Source organism: Thunnus albacares, chromosome 24 (assembly GCF_914725855.1).
Source record: "Thunnus albacares chromosome 24, fThuAlb1.1, whole genome shotgun sequence".
Classification (NCBI taxonomy): Eukaryota; Metazoa; Chordata; class Actinopteri; order Scombriformes; family Scombridae; genus Thunnus; species Thunnus albacares.
Genome location: NC_058129.1, coordinates 3072905 through 3096901, shown reverse-complemented (window position 1 = coordinate 3096901; position 23997 = coordinate 3072905). Strand labels below are relative to the sequence as shown.

The window sequence follows — 23997 nt, the reverse complement described above, 5'->3', positions numbered from 1 at the left end:
ACTGAGATTAACTCACTTTCATGATAGAGAAGAGCTAGATATTACTCTGGTGCGCTTATGAGAAGCTGTTATAAACAGCTGCCTTGCTCAAGGACATCTCGTCGGAATTTCTTAGCTAATTTAGAGAAAGGGAACCACCGAGTGAATGAGTCAGAGGCCCGCATCTCCGAGCGACTGCAGCGTTCTGGATGAAAGCAGCTGTGTTTGATGCCACACGGTTATTATAAGCATTTGTCCGAGTGGCTCGGAGCAGCACGCCCGATGACGAGCTGAGTGACTGGAGCTACTGTTTGCACAGACTCTGAGCTTAGAGGATTTTTAAGTAGCTCTTCACCATGGGACCCCACTCCTCATTATCTGGAGTGGGAGTGTGGGAGAGAGGCTAGGGAGGCAGGAAAGAGAAAAACAAGGGCATGCGGCAGAAGAAGACAGCATATGGATTATTATTTGTACGTACTTTTCCAGACAAAGGTTAACTGCAGGTGCGCTTGTGTGTGACCAACTCGACATGTGTGCTTTTAACAAGCTGGGCAGGGTTGCGTTTTGTGCACCGACACGCCTCAGGCAGGAATTATGAAGCAGAAAACAGTACTTTCTCTGTAGAGGAATGCTCAGCCGCACTGTATTTGAAACAAGGCATTTTTTAGCTGTTTGTTTTGTTCAGCACAAAGTTTTTTGATACTGTATTTGCTTTCTTATCCAAACGATCCATAACACCCACTGTGTTTAGCGATCGCCCACTTTGTACACCTATTGTTCACGTGTGTGTGAGCCTGATCACACACACCTCTATCGGAGAATGGGGGGTTTGTTTTAGCTGTAACTGATCTGATCTGTCTTTATTTGGCTGAATTTTGAAGTTTTCTGCAGCTCCACTTCTTCATTCATTTTCACCTTCATTCCACTGACAAAATGAACATAATATTTCACTCTAACTGGCTCTGAATAGACATTTAAATCGTCCTACATTTAACTTAATGACAAAATCGTCCCAGACACCCTGATTGACATACACTCTTAAATAAGAAGCCCCTCTCGTTTCCAAGATCACAGGAAGCCAAATGTCTATTTATTAACCATTTGACATAGAAAGTGGAAGGCACTATAAATGATTTCTTCCGAATCCACTGTTCTGTCTCCTGTGAAGGACTTTTCAAATATTTGATGTGCTCTGAACAAAATACTTAATTGCCTGGCTGGTAAGACATGTGGCCTCCATTAGCTTTATGTAAATAGGCAGCTGGCACATCACCATCATATTTACAGTAGCGTCTGACACCACTTCACACTCATATTTATCGTGGCAAAGAACATTTTGACGTTTTTCCCCCCAAAATAGATGCACTTTGTTATTGATGCAGCTAAATTAGCTGTCCAGATTTTCTTCTTATGTTAGTACAATAATTATTACTACAGCAGCTCAGTGGAACTAATGACGGGGAAAATCAGCTCTTTACTTTACAGTAACATATTTAGTTTTGCTGGCATTTAATATAAGTGGAGTTTTAATGTTTTCTAGATGGCATTTCTATTCAAAGTGGGTGTTAAAGATGGCATGAAATGCCAAATTAGAGTTCAGATCTTGACACTCAGCTGGGATTAAACTGGAAATATTTTGAGGATGTTCGGTGAATTTTGGCGTTTATACAACTGCAGCGAATGCTGACACCATATTTAAGGTAATAAAATAACAAATAAGCAGTAGAGAAATAACAGCTTCTATCACTACGGTATGATGAAGACACAATAACAGAATTTATGTAAGGTGCATGCAATACCAATCTAGAACCGTTTGCTTATTTGCACAATACCAAAATAGAAAATGAAACTTCAGAAATGTCAAACAAGTATTAGAAGAGATCACACAGTTCCAGCAGATGTGTGGGCAAAGCCGAAACAAAAGCCTGAAGGCTTATTGTTCGGCTACTCTTGAAAAGAAACACAATCTCAGGAGCAATATTACTATTTGACTGTAGTTTTACTTTCGGAACAAAAGGGATTAGTTGGAGATGAGGAGTTTCTAACATGTTTAATATAAAGCTCTGGGGAACAGAATACAAAAGTAGTCTGAATTGAAATCCAGATTGTAGGACCATGGTAATAAATTCTGAACTGGGCGTTTGATACACTGATACTGTAACCCTTGACAGTCAAGGCTGGATTACCAACTGACCAGTTGGGCAAAGTGGGCCAACTGTGTAGGGCTCCAGAACTTCAGGGGCCCCAAAAGTCCCTGGCTTAAGGCCCAACACCACACCAGCATTTAAAAAGGGGGAATTTTCACTGGAATCATGATCTGTGGATTTGCTCGTAAATATGCACAAGTCTCCCACTTCAAGTCACAAGTCAAGATGTGTGAACTCTGACACACAAATTCTCGCCATTGACCAATAGCAATCTGTCTGGACAGTGCTGACCTTTTGAGGGAATGGAGAGCTGAATAGTCCAAATTAGGAGGCAGCTATCGCGGACTGCTGCACAACAGATAACATGCTTTAAGACAATTAGACAGGAGTCGATGGTACCAATAGGAAACTGAACGTATTGTCCCGTTAGTGACGGAGCTAATGAGCTTGCTTACTGAATAAACAGAAGGATAGTTCACTCGTTCACTGCTCTCTACAGTAGATACTCAGTATTTGACTCTATAATGAGCAGTAAATCAAGACCAGGAAGTCTTTTGAGATACATTATCTGCCAAAATGGTAGCGTAGCATACATATATTCCTTTATGCATGTCTTTAATCCAGTTACCATGCAGCAGATGTGTGGTCAGGTAGTATTGCAGCAAAGAAAAACTGTATACACACACACACAACGAGCTGGATCCAGCTGCTCATTTTTTCCCCGAGGGCCCCGCAGCAGCTTAACCCGGCCATGTTCACGGAGCATGTAGATATAAAGTCAAGACAATTTATTTTTGTCCATTTCTTGAAGGTGTCATCCTCTCAAGTCTTTGTGCCAGTTTCATTCCCTCTGACAGCCTCATTGTTCTGCGTGTCCTTTTGAAAACTCCAACTGTGGTAAGAAGTGCTTTATTCTAGCCAGCGCGACGGGTCACTGGGAAGTTAAATCGGTTAATTGGTGCTGACCCGCGAGTGGACAGAAACACAATGCACGACTGACACAGAACATGCAGGACAGTATTCAGCAGGGACATGGAATAATGGGAATGCTGAAGGATTTTAAATGTTTTATGCTGGTACACAAGAAAACACACAAACTGTTTCCTTATCGCGGTTCTGAGGGCGTAAATCACACACGCAGGCTCCCTTTTTCACCCATGTGTCCGACCTGTTTGGGTGCAACACACACAAACACACAACGGAGTCTCCTGTGAGTGGCGAGCAGCAGTCACGAGGAGAGAATGTGTGAGGGCAGAATGACACAGCAGCCATCTATCTCTCTTTCTCCTTCTGCTTCTTTTTTTTTCTTCTTTCCTTTCTTTCCTCTATCACACTCGTGCACCGCTGTGATGCAGGGAGGATGGAGTCTGTGTTATTTTTTTTTGTGGTGCACGAGTGCCACAGTGGGTTGTTATTTTCTAAGATTACAAGATGGAGGAGAGAAAAACACAAACAACAGGATTAATATCAGTGTTGGATTTCAGGGAATCTGATCGAATTCATCAGCAACCGAGATTCATCTCAGTAGAATCCAAAAACACTTTTCATCTTGTTTTCTTAGTAAGCAGTTCTTACTCTAACCTGCTGCTGTTGACAGGCATACGTCTTAACATTGACCCTACTGTTTGATGTTACAGAGGGTTTAATATATCTATTGTACAAATCAGTGTTCACATTTTCTATACATAAAGAAACTGAACAACAACCGTTTGAATTGGTTTTGGCAAATGAGTTCATTCTGTCAGATTTGTTGATACAGATATCGATTATTGGATATCGGTCCAATACTGACTCATATAACTGGATCTGGTATCAAGTGCCATTATTTCAATAAATAACAACTCAGTAAATTAATATATGTGTATTTATTTGTTACATTTTGTTTTACAAAGTTAGGAAAGCAACGTTCAAATCAAGTCTGATGTTGCCTTACACATAAAAGAATGATCCCAGTCTCTTCCACACAGTGAGGCATATACAGCTCATTGATTAAACACTGGTATCAATCGGTACTCGGTATCAGCTGATACCCAAAGCTCAGGTATCTGTTCACAGTTTTAGCTTGTGAATGGGGTTGAAACGTTTTGAAATGGTTTGGTTTATGCCTCCACAGATCTTGTCATCACCTCCGTAGAATGGAAGAGACAAAATGTTATTGGTGACGTTTTTCAAAACACATGACTTTTTAGAATATATTTGTACATATTTTCTTACGTTTCTCCTCCCCATCTCATGCGTCACATTAAGGCTTTTACACCTGCTGCTTGTGATCACCTTACATTTTAGCCAATATTACTGTAACATACAGTGTTAACTCTGCCAGAGCTAGAAGGAAATGAGAGATTTTCTCCCACACGGTTCTTTCTATATTGATGTTAAAGCTGAGACTTGGCACTTTAATGTAGTATCCATTACTTTATTTCAAAGCTTGTGTTGACACTATATACTTCAACTCCTTTTAGTTTTTACTGCAGTTACACTGTTACACTATGCAGCATTTAAAACTTTTAGACTAATACATCAGTCCTCTCTTCATGAATGTTATAATGTTCAGGTTTTATTTCATCTGTTTTACAGAAGTGTTCTTAGTATTTTGTCCATCCCATTTGTATGAATTAGGCTGGACTAAATATCATCTCTCAGTATAACCCGACACAGTCAGCTTTTGGTGTTAAGTTGATTATTCATATCCAGACTGACTCACTGCAAAAACAGCAGTAGAACAAGTTGAAACTCTTGACATCACAAGCGATCTGAATCCAAGTTGACCACCATGTCTCTTTTTGTCCCCTTCCAGCCACCAGACCCAGACAACATGCTGGGACCATCCCAAGATGGCCGAGCTCTACCAGTCTCTGGGTAAGACGCACACTCTCTCACACACACACACACACACACACACTAAGTTCTAATGAAGACATGGATTACTTGACTGTGAAACGAGCTGCTGCATCACTTCATAATACATCACAGCGTTGGATGAAGATGAAATGAAGAAATGATGAGGCTGTTAGTTTTGGTTCAGTTAGTGGAAGTAAAATCGGTGATATAAACAGAGACATGTAACTGCGGTATCTCCTTCTTCTTCATGTCTTCCAGCGGACCTGAACAATGTTCGATTCTCAGCCTACCGAACAGCCATGAAACTCAGACGCCTGCAGAAGGCTCTGTGCTGTAAGTTCTCTCTGTGTATATATAGTTTATATCTCCTCTATGTGTCACATTGGGTTTTTTGTCTCTTGGTTCAAGTACAATCCTCTCATCATGAGAGCTCATCTCATTGTTTTCCAGCCCTCCTACACTCCTCCTTTGTTCTTTGTTTTCTTGTATCACTCGCCATCTCTCTCTTTTTTTTTTTAACTCACCTCATTTGCGGTGTTGTTTGTCCTCTCCATCGTCTCCCCTTCACTTCCTCCTTTGTGTATTCTTTTTTTTTTTCCTCCGCTCTCCCCCTCCTCCTCCTCTTCTTCTCCTTACTTCTACCGTCTTTGCCTCTCTGCTCTCACAGTCTGTGCATTCGTGTGTGTGTGTGTGTGTGTGTGTGTGTGTGTCCATATGTGTGTTTACTCATCCCTCTCGTCTCTCACCGGTGGATCTGTAAAGTGTGAGCCGCCTACAAGCTGTTATGTGTGTGATATGTTGTAAGGCGTATAGCTGGCTGCAGCCGTATAGCACTGAGGTGCTATTTATGTTACAGAGGCTTTCTAAATATACAAACAAACAGGTTTGGTGATTAACCCTGGCGAAGGCAGCACAGTTATTGAGGATCTTTCTTTTTTTTTTGTTTCTTTAACCCTTTGCTCGCTTTATTCCCTGCAGTACACTAAGTGGGCATTTCTTTCTTTCTTTCTATTATTGCGGCTGCTTTCTTCTTATCTCTGTCTTCTACAGTCTGTAGAAGAAATTAAAATGCAATGTAAAAAAGGGGAAAAGATAAAAAGGGGAAAAATGATGATATTACTGACAGATTTCAAAGATAAAGTACATAATGTCTCAACTCCTTAAAGCTGCACTAATCAATATTTGTATATTAACAACAGATGGAATGTGATGCAGGGCTGAGTGATATATCAACCAAATTCATCTCATTAGAATTTTTGTTTTTGCATGATGTGTAAAATGTCTAAATTGTGAAAATCGAGTTATTACAACATGCACAAAACGTTTACTTTTAGTCAAAAAGTAACATAGACGGTGGCTGCTACGTTAGCCACTTTGAGTCAAGACAGTCCCGTAAGCTGTGACATGATTGGTTACACCACATGCTCTCTCTCTGCAATTTACAGGACTGCAGTGACTCCAGGTGGCTATTTTGTAGTGAATTTAATGGGAGTCAATTAAATGATTCAATTTAACAGGGGGACAGCACTGAGAGTCAACTGAACACTTTCCAATCTCTACTTAGTTCAGTGTGTCCATACCTGCCAGGTAGCTAACGCTGGCCAGCCAGCAGCCTGCAGATATCAGCCTGATGACTTATGAAGAGACAAACACCAGCAGATCCATTAGTGAGCAGACTTTTCTGTCCTGTCTGTACTGAACTCATTATTAAACTGGATGTTATGTGCTCTAGCTGAAGCAGTAGCTGTGTGGTAGAACTGTATTTTATGTACTGTATAATGATGATAGCCTTGCAGGTGATGCAGGTCTTTCATTAATCTTGCACGGTTGTCCAAAAAAATGACATTTCAATCCTGCATTTTGCAGGCAAACAAAAATCAATTAAAATTGTGAATCAATCCCAAGACCTCATCTGTCTCATGTTCAATCACAACAGGCAGCTCTAATAAAAAACACTGTGCACTACATGTCCAGCACCACACAGCAGACGGACAACGTTAGAAACTAGCTGATGAACATAGTGGAGCATTTAACAGCTAGAGAGCCAAGTATTCTTCTCAGAGGACTGAACATGATAATGGACTTCAATTTAATTCAAGTGAACAGAAACATGACTCGATATGAATATGAATGTTGCTCAGTGTCTGCTGGATGTGTAAATGCTAACATGTTGGCCATATTAACTTGATAAGGTGATGATATGTCATGTTGTGTTGTGTACGGGCGCAAGTGGCCAAAAAGATCAATCAATGCAGCTTTAAGTAGAACCAGAACCTTGAGGTTTAACAAAGTGATATTTACTTCATCAGTAGCATCATTATTCTAGGGGCGTCTCTGTAGCTTAGGGGTTAAGATGATAACCATGATGATAATAAAGGCATAAAAATGACCTCATAAATATGTAATTAGTTTGAATTCATTTGAATGTAACCCACATAGCTTTATCCTTCAGTAAGTTGTAGAGCTGATGTTGTTCCATTCATTCACAGCACATCTGTTGTCTCACTTGAGTAGCAGGCTAACGATACTGCTCCTCTACCACACCGAGAACTTTGAATTTGAACAAATCTGTACAGATTAAATATTTAATTTAATCCCACATTTCAACTGTAGTTCAAATTTCAAATCTACTGTATAGCAGCAGACCTAATCATCAATAATTGTTCTGTGTGCTTTACTGTACTTGTACATTAGTCATCACTATATATAATAATGTGGAATGGAAAATGTGGAGTCTTTCTTCTGCTGCCCACCACAGTCTATGCTCTTGGATGCACAAAAGGGAAACAGCCGCTTTGCCAAAAGCAAAAGTTGACTTTTTAATTTTGAAAAAGTGAGTCACAAACTTGCAAGAACGCATTTGAGAGGTTCCAGACTGTGTAATCAGAGCTCTTCTCCATAAAAGAATATTCAAAAACCAAATATATTCTGTGGAAAAATGAATGTCCAGTTTGCAGCCTTAATGCCATTAATCAAAGTACTGACATGTATGTTTGTAGATCATTTCTGTGAATTCATATGTAGACCTTCATCAGCCATGCCCAGATCATTGAAAGACCTCTTCTCAGTATTAACACACCTCTCTCCTTTCTCTCCGTCCTTCAGTGGACTTTAATGAATGATTAAGATGAATAATGTGATACTTTATTGATCCCTGGAGTGAAGTCACCTTCTCACTACTGTCCTTGTAGCTGCATGGAGCTCAAGGACACTTTGAACATGGAGGGTTTGATCCCAGTTGGTGTGGTTGAAGGACAGTCTCAGCACAGCCTGCCGCCTCAGATATGCATGTGTCTAAAAATCCTCTTGTTGTCCCTCTTTCATTGTGTCTTCAGTGGATCTACTGAGCATGCCGATGGCGTGCGAGGTGTTCGACCAGCACGGCCTGAAGCAGAACGAGCAGCTGCTGGATATCTCCCAGCTGGTCACCTGCCTGACCAGTCTGTACCAGCGGCTGGAGCAGACCCACTCCCACCTGGTCAATGTCCCGCTGTGCGTCGACATGTGCCTCAACTGGCTGCTCAACGTCTACGACACGTAGGTGGAACACGCTGTACACACACACACACACACACACACACAGGAGTTTCATTGTTTGAGTCAGATTTAACATGTTTTCATGTGTTTTGTTGGTTGTTAGTGGCCGAACTGGAAAGATCCGGACTCTTTCATTCAAAACTGGAATCATTTCCCTCTGCAAGGCTCACCTGGAGGATAAATACAGATGTAAGTTATACAAACTTGAGGGATTTTTGTTGGAGCTCCTATTTGTTGTATCTGCATTTCTCAGAAATAGTGTGTTTTGGATCTATTGAAATAAAATGAAAATCAACAGGCCTGCAAACCCAAAACATGTAAATGAGGCATTTGAGTTCTCTCATTCTTCCTCTGTCCCGTCTTTATCTCCTCTGATCCTTCTCTCCCTCTCCTCTCCTCCAGTCTTGTTCAGGCAGGTTGCCAGTGCCACAGGTTTCTGCGACCAGCGTCGTCTGGGCCTCCTCCTCCACGATTCCATCCAGATCCCCCGGCAGCTCGGCGAGGTCGCCTCCTTCGGCGGCTCCAACATCGAGCCCTCCGTCCGCAGCTGCTTCCAGTTTGTACGTGACACTGTCTCATGCAACTGAACACTCGTTCCCAAGTGTTTGGGCCTGAGTTTGATTTGACTTTACACAGTAACAGGGAGTGATAATGAATAGACTTCCTGCATGTCTATTTGTACCAGTGCCTAAGGCCATCCAGATGAAGGCCACACATATTCCTACTGCCATGCCAAGTCCATGTGTTTGTTCACGTAAATCAGGTTATTTATAGAAATAAACTGGACTGTCAGTAAGCTTTCCAGAAAATAAAAAGCAAAACATTGATAAAACCAAGGAAAATAAAAACAGGAGAGGGAACACAGACTCCACTAAACAGGGTCAGAGAGAGAGAGTGTGTGTGAATATAAGTGTCAGGCAGGAGAAGTGAGTGACAGACTGCAGGGGATCAAACAAATGATCTCTGACAGCTGCAGAGATGTTGCTGGCATGGAAACATGGAAATTTCTGTGGATGGGCCCAGAAAAAAATCTCACAAGCAAATAGGGCAGAATGAACACAATATATGAACCTACCTGCAGATGACTGTTCAGATGAAAAGAGCTTGACAGCGCAGAACAGCAAGGAAAGGAAAGTCACCAGCTTTTTAAAATCAGAATCAGCAGCAACATTTAGAGCACAAACAGGTAGCAAATACAGCAAACGCATCACACTTTTTTTTTCTCAGGATCCCAGTAATTACAATCTGACTGGATTATCCCTGATGTCAGAGAGATGATCCAGCATTTTTCATGTGTCAAGTCCCTACTTTGGACATAGAATTGAGCTCTTTTTCTGAAATTAGTGTAAAGTAATTGTCCTGTGTCGGACAAAGGAAATATTGTGGAAATTAACCCTTCACTAAACTACTCACCTGAGGCCTACCACAGCAGGTCTGTCAAACTTTGGATTACTCCACATGCCAAGGCAATGTGCATGGAGCTGTAGTCTGAGAAAATTGATGGTCACAGACTCGAAATGAGCTGCTTTTGTTGACCTCTGTAGACAAAGGACCCATTGTCTCAAAAATGACTACAAATTTCAAGCAGTAAATCTGGTGCTGTTATCATTGTAAACTGTTTATGTGCTGTGTGAGGATGGAAAGCTTGACAGCTAGCAACAGAGGTGCTCAGCGACGAGTCAATTGAGCACCAAATTGCGATTTCTGGAGATAGTCATAGTCCCAGACAGTATTTGTCATCTCATGCCTACTTGGTTAGTTTGTTATGACATATTTCACACACACACTGATTGACATAGCCACTAATACAAGCCCTGATGTCGTATCAGAGCTGTCAGTATTAAGTTTCGAGGCTGTAATAGCCTGGTTGATTGTTTGTACCTTGAAGCATCACAAACCTTTTCAGTGGCAATAGATGGAATAAAAAGTTGAGAAGTTAGCTTTTATTCTCAGTGATGATGTAGTTTAAACAAAGTCCTTTTTAGGTTCTTATGATCCGTGTACCTCAACACACATCACAGAAACACACACATGCTCACACACTCAAAAATGCACACCCTCAGGCGCACACACCAGGTGGACTATCTAATCTCATCTAGCCCTAAAACTGGAGACAGCTTAGCTTCATTCCAGCCACTTCCTCTGGGGAGTCAGGGTACATGTGGGCGAGACAGTAAGAAAAAAAAAAGAGAGAGATGGGGGGGTCAATTCCATGAAAACTCCGAGACCCCAGAGTTCCCAGAGTCCCTGCCGGTGGGAAAACGATGCATGAAGTCTCTGATTATTTTTGTTTCCTGTCTGTTCAACTCTTTTATTTATATATAGACAGGACTGAATATAAATCTTAAGGACAAATAAACACTTAAAAGATAAAGTTAGTGATATTCTACATTTTGGTCATGTTTTAAATTCTACAAAAAGACAAAAAACAACAGTGTGTTACTTTATCTCTCAATACTTTCTGACTTCTCTACCCCATCTGTGGCTATCAGCTCCAAGCCCATTGGCTCCTATGTTATTATTTAAAAACAGCTCACAAATATATAGTTTATTTTTTTAAAAGGCTCAGTAATCTCCTAAAACACCAGGTCACTGTAGTTTTTAACAAACCTTACTCAAACAGGAGAAAATAGTGCATTTGTTGGGGACTATTTTCAGCTGCGGATTAATCCACATTTAGCGCTTTAGTGAGTGTATCTGACAACAGGTGTGTGTGAGACTGAGTCAAAATCAACTGTTTGGGTAAGTGTGTGTTCATGGTGATGAAGGAACGTGTAACCATGTCATTCATGTGTTTTAATAGTGTTTGGGTAACAGTGGAGCTCTACAGCACAGAGGAATAAAATATATATCAGCTTTTGATACACTGAGACACAATACTTGTTAGTAAATCAATTCATAGTTGGTTTGGCTCTGCAAATGGGATTTGCTGCTAAAAGAGCAAATATAGAATATCACCAGATTTATCCTTTAAGTAAGGATGGCAGGTGCAGTGGTAAAAGTCAAAGTCAAAGTAAAGTGTTTGCTGACTAAATTGATAATGTAACATTCAAGGTCATTTTTTACCGCTTCCACAACCAAAAAACATCATAACACATCAAATAACCAGAGTTCTCTCTCACACTGTGAAACATTTTTTAAGTTTTCATTCTCACAGAAACACACAAAAAAACACACACTTCTTCAAACAAAGAGAGGATTCTGACTCATCACTAGCAGATAAGATTGAAAAATATTTCCAACATCTTTTCTGATGATGAGTTTTTTTTATCATATTGAAAGCAACTTTGACTTTTTGTGTTTTCAAACCATGTTTCTATAACTGTTTTCCCAGGCCAACAACAAACCAGAGCTGGAGGCTGCCATGTTCCTGGACTGGATGCGTCTGGAGCCTCAGTCCATGGTGTGGCTACCCGTCCTGCACCGCGTGGCCGCCGCCGAGACCGCCAAGCACCAGGCCAAGTGTAACATCTGCAAGGAGTGTCCCATCATAGGCTTCAGGTCAGGAGAGTCATACAGTTGCAGCACATCCATTCTTTTTTCATTTTACAAGTGTACTAGGCAAGGCAGTAAAATTCAAGATGCTGTACAGAGAACACAATACAAAGTTAAAACAACACAATTGGAAAAAAGCAAGATAAAAGAAATAAAATCTATATAGAAATAAGAAATAATTAAGAAATAAAATAAGAGTAAAAGAATAAAATTAAATAGATAAAAAAGATAATATGAAAATAATATGAAGACCTTAAGTTTTAAAACCATTTATTTAAAAGCGTTGGGGCCTTCCTGAGACCATCAGGCAGTCGGTTCCAGCGATGTGCTCCATCATGACTAAAAACTCCTTTTCCTTGTTTAGATTTTGCCCTGGGCACCACTAGCAGTTCACTCCCCAGTGATCTAAGAGGTCTCGCAGGGTTATATTTCTCAAGCATATCAGTCATGTATTCAGGGCCAACTCCATGAAGAGATTTATAAATTAGTAATAAGACTTTAAAATAAATTCTGTGGTTTACTGGCAGCCAGTGTAGAGATTGAGGAACTGAGGTGATGTAGACTGTCCTTTTGGTTTTGGTCAGAACTCTGGTGGAATTTTGAATAAGTTGCAGGTTCTTGATGGTCCTTTTAGGAAGTCCTCTCAGAAGTCCATTGCAGTAATCCATTTTGCTGTAGATAAAGGCATGAATCAATTTTTCCAAATCGTGTTTTGTCATAAGGTCCCTGACTTTGGCTACATTTTTAAGGTGATAAAATTTAGTTGTTGCTTTGACATGAATGTTAAAACTCAGAGTCAATTAAAACACCAAAGTTCTTAACCTGCTCTTTTGTTTTTAGTGCCTTGTCCTAAATTTGAGTGTCATCAGCATAACTATGATAGGCAAGGGTGTTGTTCTGAAGGATGTGGCCAGGTGGGAGCATGTATAGGTTAAACAGAAGCGGGCTGAGAATTGACCCTTGAGGTACACCACAGGGTGAGGACATGCGTTTTGAATTATGGCTCCCAATGGCAACAAAATAATCCCTGCCCTCCAGCTATGATTTCAGCCATTTTCAGATTGTTCCAGAAAACCAACCCAGTTTTCCAGTCTATGTAAAAGTATACTGTGATTGACGGCATCAAAGACTGCACTAAGGTCTTAAAACACTAAAATTGACATCTTGCCTGAATCACTATTAAAACAAATCATTTAAAACCTTTATAAGAGCCGCCTCAGTGCTGTGATTGGCATGAAAGCCTGATTGAAATCGATCAAAATAGTCATTTAAAATTAACAAGCACTGATTTAAAAACTGCCTTCTCTATAATTTTGGTTTAAAAGGGTAAATTTGAGATGGATGATGCATTCAATATGTTCAGAACATCAGTTTCAATGGAGTTACTAACATTTTTTAAAAAGTTAGTGGGCAAACTTTCAAGACAACAAGTGGATGAATGAAGGTGCTGTACTGTTTCTAATAAGGTATCTCTGTTGATGGGGCTGAACTGTGACATCAGGACTGGTTTCCTTTAGGGTGTAATTAGGAAAATGAAGGTTTGAGCTAATCTCACGTCTGATACCGTCAATTTTATTTTCAAAAAAGGACACAAATTTATCTCACATATCAGCTGTGAGAAATTCAGGAGCTATTTGCAGGGCAGGATTTGTCAGTCTCTTTACTGTAGCAAATAAAATGCAAGCATCATTTTTCTTTTTGTTTATGATTCTGGAGAAAAAGGATTGTCTTCCTTTGCAAACTGTATCGTTGTAGGAGTGGAGCGCGCCTTTGTAAATATCATAGTGTATTTGAAGTTTGGTTTTACGCCATTTGCATTCAGCTTTTCTGCGCTCTCTCTTTTCCTCAGCCTTACACTTGGATCATGTCTCCAGGGTGCTTTTTGTTTATAATACTATAAATATTTCACCGTTGTTGTTTTTTTTTTTGCTGAGCGTTAAGGTTGAAGAGTTCCACACGCAATCTACCTCCTGAGCTGAATATCATCTGAATATCAAAAAAAGAAGAAATGAGCAGAAATTGGGACCATTTTGCTGTAGAGCATTATATTATTCATCTCATTACATAAAGGGCTATAAAACACAGAATTAATTTCATTTTCAATTTAGCCTAAATTGAAACTGAATGAGAATTATAATCTTGTGTGGTGCAGCACTGAACCTTTAAGTTTCTAGAGTCAGTAGGAATGAACCTGATTTAACTGCACACTGACATCTTTTGTATAATTCTAAAGTCTAGACCATGTATCAGCAGCCTTCCCTTTTAATAAAAATGATTTCTTCTTTTGTATCTTTATACCTCACCATAGTCTATTTTCTAATGATTGAGAGCAAAGACATTGCTTTTTGATTAGCGAGATAATACAGAAGAGTTTTTCATTTTTAAAGTAGTGAGCATTCTTGTCCCTGTAGTGTTTTTCCTTATTTAAAGAGGAGGAAAAGAGAAGCAGGATTCTCATATTTCTCTTCATGTGTTGCACACACACGCACACGGGAATAAAAGTGAGATGGTTCACTAGCTGCACAAAGCTATTCTCTTTATCATGACAGCCAGTGAAGTGGTTCCTACATGAAGCTTCAGCATCTGTTCAAAGAAGCATGGAATTAGTTTCATATTTCTTGCTTTCTTTTGTTTTCTGCTCATCTCAGGCGTCATGCCAGAGCCGCTCCTCTTATGTGGCACGTACAAGAGATTTTAAGAGAACTTGATGCACTCATTCATGTCACAAATCCGTGGGTGACCTTTTGTCCTGGGCTTGAACAGATATTTCAGATAGTTGACAATGATGAGAGAAACGTGATGAAACCTTTGATCATCAATCACAAACTGGGGTCTTAGATCTCACTGTGAGAAACATCCATCGATGGTCGATTTAGGGCTTTTGCCACCAAAGCCAGGCTAAATTCAGACATTTAAGACTACATGCTCATCATCAGAATATTACATAAAATGACGCAAAACACACTTGTGAGGTAGCATAATTCCACAGCTACTCAACTACTACCACAACAAAATCATTTTCTGTGCCTCAAGGTCACTTTCTCACACAAGCAATCCTAGTGTCAATGTTAGCATGCTAAGATGGTGAACATGGTAAACATTATGCCAACTAAACACCAACATCATGTAAGCATGCTGATGTTAACAAAGCACCGCTGTGCTGTCCTCACAGAGCAGTAAGCACGGCCTTGTTTAGACCCATCTCACACTGTGTGACACAATGAACTTGTAAGATTATCACTATCACACAGTGTGAAAGCACCATGAGGTTGTTAAGGTGCTTTATAGCATCTAACTTCACATCAAACCAATCCCTCTTAATTTCTGTCACTGTGATGATTTTGTAATTGTTTCGGGCCCCCTGTTACCACTACTGACACTGCTCATCTCCAACAGTAAGTTGTGAAGCTCTGCAGTATGGAATTCCTTTTTTTTTACTCTTTGGGAACATTTTTGTGAAGGAAATTTTCCCACAAATGAAGCCAAACATAGCGGTTTAGGTTGTTGCTTATACTAATTATAACATTTCATGAATGTGCTCCTCCTAAAGTTTGTGCAGTTAAGAGGGTTAAGAAGACAAGAATGTACAAGGTTCATTGTGCGCTCGTTCATTGCTCACAAGACTTATAAACCTTTTGTTGGGTGTTGTTATTCCAATAAAAACACATTTGTTCCATTAGTTTGCTCTCTGTCACCACGGTTGAGCTCTGGCTGTGAAAAAGCATGTGGAACTATTTGTCGGCTTAATCTAATTGAGCAGCTGCAGCACAGTAAAGCAGCCGACTTGTACATATGAATGATTGATGATATGATTATAATGATAGAGCTGTAGTCGCATTTGGAACCCCAACCTTTAAAATAGCATTGAAGCCCAGGAGGGCTGTTTTTTAAACTAAAGGTTGGGACCTGTAAAGGGAGGTGTGTCTGCTCCATTGTTGGTGGGCCCCTCCATGACAAGAGCAGTGATAAATTTTAATGAAGAGTCCCAGGGCCAGAGAATAAATTTCTCATTTAGGTCCTGGGCTGAAAGAATTTTAACTACTCCTACTTTGGAGAAAACAGAGCCGTAAATTTTGCTCCTTTATTGATTCGCTCCCTTTCTTTTCCATTTCTGTCTCTCTTCCTTCCTCCCTTTTCCCTTTTTGCTCTTTCTTCTGCTCTACCCTGACGTCTATTTACACTCTTTTCTCATCACTCTTCCTCCTTTGCTTTCTTGACCTCCCTCCTTCGCTCTCTCTCTCTCCACAGATATCGGAGCCTGAAACATTTCAACTATGACATTTGCCAAAGCTGCTTCTTCTCCGGTCGCGTCGCCAAGGGACATAAGATGCAGTACCCCATGGTCGAGTACTGCACTCCGGTATGAATATATATTTCTACTCTGCTATGTGCAAATGAAATGTAAATTTAAAACGGTGAAGATGTGAATTTAAGGTGCCAGACTTACTGAAAATAGTTTCTCCTCTCCTAGTTATGACATGAAAATCACTCACACTATCAGATCTGCTAAAACTTCACCCCAATAAATGAATATTGCACAGACTGGAGTGTGCAGATGTTTTCTTGCCATCGTATCATAGCTCCTACACCCTCAATAAGCCGTTATTTAATAAGCAGTGATCTTTGTATAATGGATGTCCTCCAGTTATTAATGCTAATAACCCTGTTTACCAACTAAGATTCATATCTCCAACAAACATGAGTGAAATTATAATATATATTATATTCTTATAAAAAAAAAAATTCTGTCACAGTTTCCCAAATGTCTTGTTAGATAGTAGTTTGCTATCACAAAACAACAGAAAAGTAGAAAATCCTCACATTGAAGAAGCTAGAACTAGTGAGTGTTTGGCATTTTTGCTTGAAAAAAATGTCCAAAATATTCTACATGTATCTTTTTTTTATCCACCCCTTTGTGAAAGTCAAAAAAATTTTAAGTTTTTTACAGCTCATTTTACAGCAGTATTCACAGTGTTGATTAAAGTTGCACTAATCATTATTTTTATATAAAAGGAGTAGTTGCACAGTTTGGAAATTTCACTTATTTGCTTTCTTGCCTACTCTTGAGAGTTAGCTGAAAAGATCAATACCACTGCACACAAAATATGAAGCTAAACCCAGGAGATGGTTAGCTTAGCTTAGCACAAAGACTTAAAGCAGGTTAAACGGCTAGCCTGGGTCTGTCAAACAGAAATGTCATGTTTGTGGTTCTATGTGGAGTTCTGTGCTTTAACTAGATTTAGAGTTAATGGTGGGTGGTTTCTCTTTGACCGTTGAACAGAGCCAGGTTAGCTGTTTCCCCTGTTTCCAGTCTTTGTGCTAAGATAAGCTAATTGGCTTGCTAGCTCTAGCTTAATAATTAATGTACCAACATGAAAAATATATCAATCTTCTCATCTAACTCTTAGCAAGAAAGCAAATGTGTGTATTACCAAAAATCTTCAATTTTATGGAGTGTTTTAGCAGCTCATTGTTTTGGTTTTGCAGCCCAAAACTTAACTGTTTTGTTTCACTCTTTTAAATCTTATCAACCCAATTTCCAGCAGCAGGCCACCAAGCCACTATACACTGTTTTATAGGCTATGTGTATTTTTCTCAGTAAGAGGAGAACAAAACTGAGCTAAAACAAGTGGACACAAACATGACTCCAAATGAATGATAATGTTGCTCTGTGTCTCCTAGGTGTGTTAATAGGCATCTGTTTGCTAACAAGTTTCCACTTTATATAACGACATGAAATGTGAATGTTGTGCTTACAGTTTGTTCTGCTGCCCCGAGTGATAATAAACTATTGTTGCTTGTTTAAATTCCTGGAATATTACAGTACCCTGGTGTCTTTTAGTTGTGTTTCTCCACAGTAAACCCTGCTTCAGTGCTAAACCAAGAGCTTTCCTCTGGTGTAGCAGTAGACCTGAAGCTGTATTCTAGTGAAAAGAGAGGGTTAAACAGTGATGTCTTCAGCCCAGGCCTGAGGCTAAAATAAAGACACTGAAGCTCTGGCTGAGAGTCATAAATCTGTTTCCTCTTTCTTGTAACTGTAATGGCACACTCAGACCTGACAATGAGGGCATTAACTTCACTGACTGGACGTGTGAATAAAGTCAAAGGACTTGAAATAAATGAGCAGCGTTTTCTAAAAGGTGTGTGAGTGTATATGTGTGTGTGTGTGTGTGTGTGTGAGCCCCACTCCCTCTGGAGTTAACAAAGCCACCTTTGTGCCCCGTCTCTCTCCAGACTACATCAGGGGAGGATGTCAGGGACTTTGCCAAGGTGCTGAAGAACAAGTTCAGGACCAAGCGCTACTTTGCCAAACACCCACGCATGGGCTACCTGCCTGTCCAGACCATTCTGGAGGGAGACAACATGGAAACGTGAGTATCTCTCTCTCTCACAGACACATCAGTTGTGATTGATGCCTCACATTGTGGAAGGATGTGAGATAAGGTAGTTTGACATTTCAAGAGTCAAGAACTTTGAGAGGAAATCACTGAATTTTTCAAATAAATCTAGAATTTATAAATATAAATAAGGCCTGACTGATACTGGATTTGATCAATTTGATCTGGTATGTACTTAACGGGACAATTTACGGTTAAATAAACCACTGGGTCTTGTGCAAGAACTAGTGAAACAGCTGAGCCAATTACAGTGGAGCATGACAACAATAGCTCAACAAATGGAAACAGCTTCTCCAAGAAATCCTGATGTTTTATGGATGTAACATGGAGATGTTATGATGATCTCAACCCACCACTATTTTATTCACAATTCTGCTGTATATCAGTGATCACATTATATCTTCACTGATGTCATACAGCTGTATTTGCACTGTCATACATTTCAAGAGTAAAACAGTAAAATATTCCAACATGTCCTTCCTAAACAGACAGAATGGTGGATCAGGCTAGTGTGTGTGTGTGTGTGTTTGTTTGTGTGTTTTATAGCAGCCTGGTGTCATTTGCGTGTGATTCAATCAAAGTGAGCACAGTAACAGTCACGTATAATGCCATCTCTGTCACACATACATATCAGTCCTGCTGCCTTCAGATGCTGCAGGGATTTAATAAAGTGAAGGAGCGGCTTTTCATACAGTATAAACTGCTGCAACAACACATAATATAGCACATAACATTAAAATGTTATATGCTACATTAAATGTTATTTTAGAATAATGATTTAAAGGCATCCTCTGGTTAGAAAGTGTTTCATTAAAACAGTTTATTCAAGCATTATTCTGTTATTGCTGCTCATTCGCTCTCTTTAGTCTGCTCTTGTTTACAAAATCACCAGATCGGCGGCGGAGTGACGTTGCACCAGAAAAAGATGTGGTTCTGTCACATGTTCTCAGCACAACATCTAAGACCCAATTTCCATCAAAATACCAACAACTCATTTTGTGCCGCCTCTCACTCAGAACACTCCTCTTGGAGCAAATGTTATCAGAGGCTCACTGTCTCTAAATTACCTCAACCATACAGTATATATGCTATTTCTATACAGTAACCTCTTGTTAATTATTGGCTGATACTATATACCTACTATAAGCTAAAGTCAGTATCAACTGTTCATGATTATTGGAATCCAGTTACCCTTAACACCGCTATTGACTAAAGATACATACAGCAGTCAGCAAGCAAATCAATAATAATGTATGTATTGGCACCTAAAGAGGAATGAATGTCTCAGTGTTATTCAAGGCCAAGTGTTCAATACTGTAGAGCAGATATGGATATATGAAATGTAGTGCTGTGAGAAGCTTATTGTCAAAGAAAGAAGGAAAAAGAACCCAATATTTTAAAGCTTTTATACAGTTATGGTCTGTAAGTGATGAATGAAAGGTTTATATGAGTGTTTAAACATGTGCACACACAAGTCACTCAGTATTTTTATATAGGATTAATGTGCTGCTGTGAATTATGTGTCTGTCCTACAATGCAGCAATGCGCACACACAGCTTTTATATTGTGTTTGTGTGTTGTTTGATACCTCACATCATATGATTGCTGTATTATTTTTGAAATGGTTTGCTCCTTTTACTGACAGGTCAATCAATAATCAATAGCTTATCAATGCTGATGGTTTGTGTGTATGAGCGCCCGTGCTGTACCTGTGCACAATAACTCATATTTGATCACGCTGTATTGTTTGTGTCAATCTGGTCTCACAACTCCCCCTGTTGGCCCCCCGCTGCTTTCCATGCTTTAGCTCCCATCATGCCTTGCTGTGCAGTGTCCTCCCACTTCCTGTGTCATCATCTCACGTTTTTTTGTCTTGCAGTCCTGTCACTCTGATCAACTTCTGGCCCGTAGACCATGCGTGAGTACCTGGCTTGCACATGCACACACACACGCACACACACACACAGCACCTGTACATTCTCAGTCTCATGTTCAAATATTCTCTCTCTCTCTCTTCTCTGTTCTCTCTGTCAAACATGATACATGATTTCCTTCTCCTCTGTTAATCATACACACATTCTTTCTGTCAGTCTCAAACACACAACACACACTCACCTCCACTCATTTCATACTCATTGTGCAGTGTCATGTTGTTTGTAGTTCTGGTGGGTTCACATCTCAACAGTTTCTTGCTGCTGCTTGACCCCACATCATCCTGCAGATCTGTGATTCACGATGAGTCACTCCACTGATATTAAACATGCTGGTAGCCTTGTACAATAATGACATCATTGTTAAAGGGCAGGTTGACAATTTATAAGTCTGTCTTCGAAGAATAGTCAGGTGCCCATATGAACACAGTTTCTTACTTTTGGATCATCCTGACACTTTCCTGGCTCTGAACAGATAAAACTTCACAACGTCAAGGTGCCCTTGTAAAGGGAAGTTTTCAGGATTTTAAAGAGTCAAATCCTAATTTTTCAAGGACTAAAACACTGCAGGAGAAGTTGTTCGATCCTTAGAGACTCCTGGTTAATGATCTCAAAATACTGATCTTTCCCTCAGCAGACGAGGTGTGAGATCTTAGATCCGACATGTCTTTTGAAGTAAAGGCAAATGTATTCCAAGCCGGGAGTACAGGATACAAGCAGGGAGCTTATTTACAGAGCATCTCACGCCGCCACACATCTGTGCCTTGTACTGTCGCTCCCCTCATAGCTCTCCTGTGGATTCATGCTGCTTGTGCATGTGTGCGTGTGCATCAGGATTAATGAGTCCCTCCCGCTTGGATTCACGAGCTCTATCTCTCTCCTCCTCTTTCTGTTTCTCTCTCACAGGCCTGGATCGTCCCCTCAGCTCTCACATGACGACACACACACTCGGATCGAGCACTACGCCAACCGGTAACACACTATCTGCATTCAGCAGCGGCTTCTTGCAGCATAGGCTCATTGTGTTTGTGAACAGGACGCGGGAAAGTAACCTTCCCCGTGCTCTACTTTCTGCATTCCCTGCTGCTGTCCTCAACCCTACGAGCGTTGCAGATAATGGCTCCTCCAGAGAGCTCTCCCAGACACCAGGAACATTTTGATTGATGTGATTTGGAATAATGAATTTGGAGAAAATGCTAAAGCGCAGCACACTTCCTGCATTGGGATGCGTGTCTTTCCCCCGCTGTGTTCGTGCAGCCGCTAACTCACGGGGGATCAGTTGTCCTAATTCTTTGCTGATGCAGTTCTGGGGAAACTTTCGGTCAACATTCTCATATTTATTTCACTTAATAAATCTAAAAGTTGAGCACAACAATCATTAAAGAGCTTTGGGTATTTTTAACGCTGTTAATCACCAATTAAAAGAGCTTTTACCTTGCAAAAGTCAGATTATTCCCCACACACCACGGTTTGAAATTCACAGCAGATTGATGTTCAAATCAATCAGCAGCTTTAAGTAATTTGTTTTCCCTCCCCTGTTCACAACCCAGTGAGTCTATTTTAGTCATTTAGTGTGAGTAATCTTATTAAATGCTAACAATGAAGATGTGAAGCTACCTTTCAGGCACATGTCATATCCAGTCAGTTTTTGCTTGTTTGGTTGACACAAGCTTTAATATAGAGGACAGTTCATGTCAGATATCTTCTATACAACACTGACGATTGAGTTGAAGGTACAGGAAACTTGATTAAGAATAGTTTTTCTTCCAAATCTGTATTATGTACTGTGCAAAGCATTTCACATCACACAAAAAAGTGTATTCTGATATTTCTCATGGAAGTCCATATGCCAGGATGGTATGGACGCTACAATTAGATGCAAATAAAATCAAGAGGATCATGAGAATGACCTCAAAGCCTCACACAACAACAAATCCACATGTCTAAGGTTACTATGGCAATACACAAACATAGCACACAGTGTGATGCTTAAGCCAGATGAGCCTCAATGACCAGAACAGAACATTGATGGAACACAGAGCATCAATAGGCTAAACCTGAAGACTGAGACCACTTCAACAGCCCCAAATGCATTACAAAGTCTGTTTCACCATGCGTGTAATTGAGACAGGCAGAGAGAGAGAGAGGCTTTAAGGTGCTCCTAAAACAGCTGTAACAGTAACACGTGTAGATAACTCAAAAGATCATCACTCATTTCATTAGGAAAAAAAACTCTGCTGCTGCATCTCCTCCAGAACTAAATTGTTTACCACTGAAGGTAGTTTTGTATCCAATTCTGCTGAAATTGATGTTGCACACAAACATCTCTTTTCTCTGTCATTTGTAAAAAGCTACTCGGTGAAGAATTTGTTCAAGGTACATGTTTCTGCAAAACCATCTGAGAAGTCGTCCTTGGAAACTGTTTGTAAAAGGGCAGGCACTTTCAAAAAATACCTGGCAGGTGATTGGATGAACCATCTGCCTATCACAGCTAACTTCAACCAATCACATCAACGAACCATATGATGTAGTATTGACTGACAATTGATGACATTTCTAAGAGCTAATGTCACAAACATAATTGACATCTGTGTAGCCACAAATTCATAATTTAGTGTTTCCTGTACCTTTAACAGCAAAAACAACTCATTCTATATGAATATTCCAGTTATTTATGGCTGTATATGTCAGTGCTTTGAAAGACGTTTATGCACGATTGTTGATTATTTTGAGATGGACAATGGGATACCTTGACAACAGTTTTTATTATTGACATTTGACATTTTATGTGAATATTTCTTTCAAGTAAAAGACATCACTGCAGGGATTTCACATGGAAGTAAAACAGTACTCAAGCTAACTTACAGCCAGCAGCAGTGTTGGTTTAAATGCTAAATGTGCTGAAACTAATTCTCCAGTTCAGTCAGGTAATAATGAAGATGAAGAATGATGTAAGGCCAAAGTAAAATGTCAAGATATCCCTTTGCATACTGTAGAAACTGAATTTGTACACATGATAAAGTGATGCATTGACTTTTTGGTGAATAAGCCTTCTGCAGTGAGAGTCCAGTATATGCATATGTTAATGCATTTGAGGTGTTGCTTGTACCATTCAGTGCGCCAGCATGTACGCTCCAAAGCCTCATCGATACTGGACTCAAAAGAGAGAGAAAACCCATCAATATTGTTGTGGTGCCACACTGAGTCAATCAGAGCTTATTCACCAAAAACATTTCAGTGTTCTTCCAGTTTGCAGTGATCCCAGAAACCCACCGCTGAGGGACAAGAAGCAGTCAAATCAATCAAACAATGAGTCAATCAAGCAGTCGATCAATCAGTCATTTAATCAGTCAGTCAGGCACTGTTGGCATTCCTCAGTGGAGTCCGTGTGAGGTCTGAGCCACAGGCTGAGTGTTTGATCCCTGGCAGAGTGTTTGACACCACTCACTGTTGCCTTGAGCTAACCCACATTAATACACACCAACACATACTGACGGACACACACATGCTGAGTCACACTCCCAGCTCCAGGCCCTGTTCTCTCAGCCAGCCCCTGTCGCGTCTAGATCTAGCGGATTCCAGATACTATCCAGCAGATTAAAGGAAGGTGGTAGGGTGAAGAAGTAACATAATTAAGCCTTGGGTGAGCTGATGGCTTCCAGGACGCGA

At 40.2% G+C, this 23997-nt stretch overlaps 1 protein-coding gene across 11 annotated transcripts in view; it reads left to right on the top strand.

The window, feature by feature from the left end:
* dmd (dystrophin) overlaps window positions 1-23997 on the top strand; it is a 320693-nt gene that overhangs the window by 282952 nt on the left and 13744 nt on the right. For all 11 annotated transcript variants that reach the window (XM_044344903.1, XM_044344899.1, XM_044344896.1 and 8 more), the window contains 10 exons: window positions 4924-4985; window positions 5226-5300; window positions 8303-8504; window positions 8608-8693; window positions 8907-9064; window positions 11839-12005; window positions 16248-16359; window positions 18234-18370; window positions 20277-20315; window positions 21235-21300. In XM_044344903.1, coding sequence (XP_044200838.1) covers window positions 4924-4985; window positions 5226-5300; window positions 8303-8504; window positions 8608-8693; window positions 8907-9064; window positions 11839-12005; window positions 16248-16359; window positions 18234-18370; window positions 20277-20315; window positions 21235-21300 — 1104 coding nt within the window. The remainder of the gene's footprint in view (window positions 1-4923; window positions 4986-5225; window positions 5301-8302; window positions 8505-8607; window positions 8694-8906; window positions 9065-11838; window positions 12006-16247; window positions 16360-18233; window positions 18371-20276; window positions 20316-21234; window positions 21301-23997) is intronic.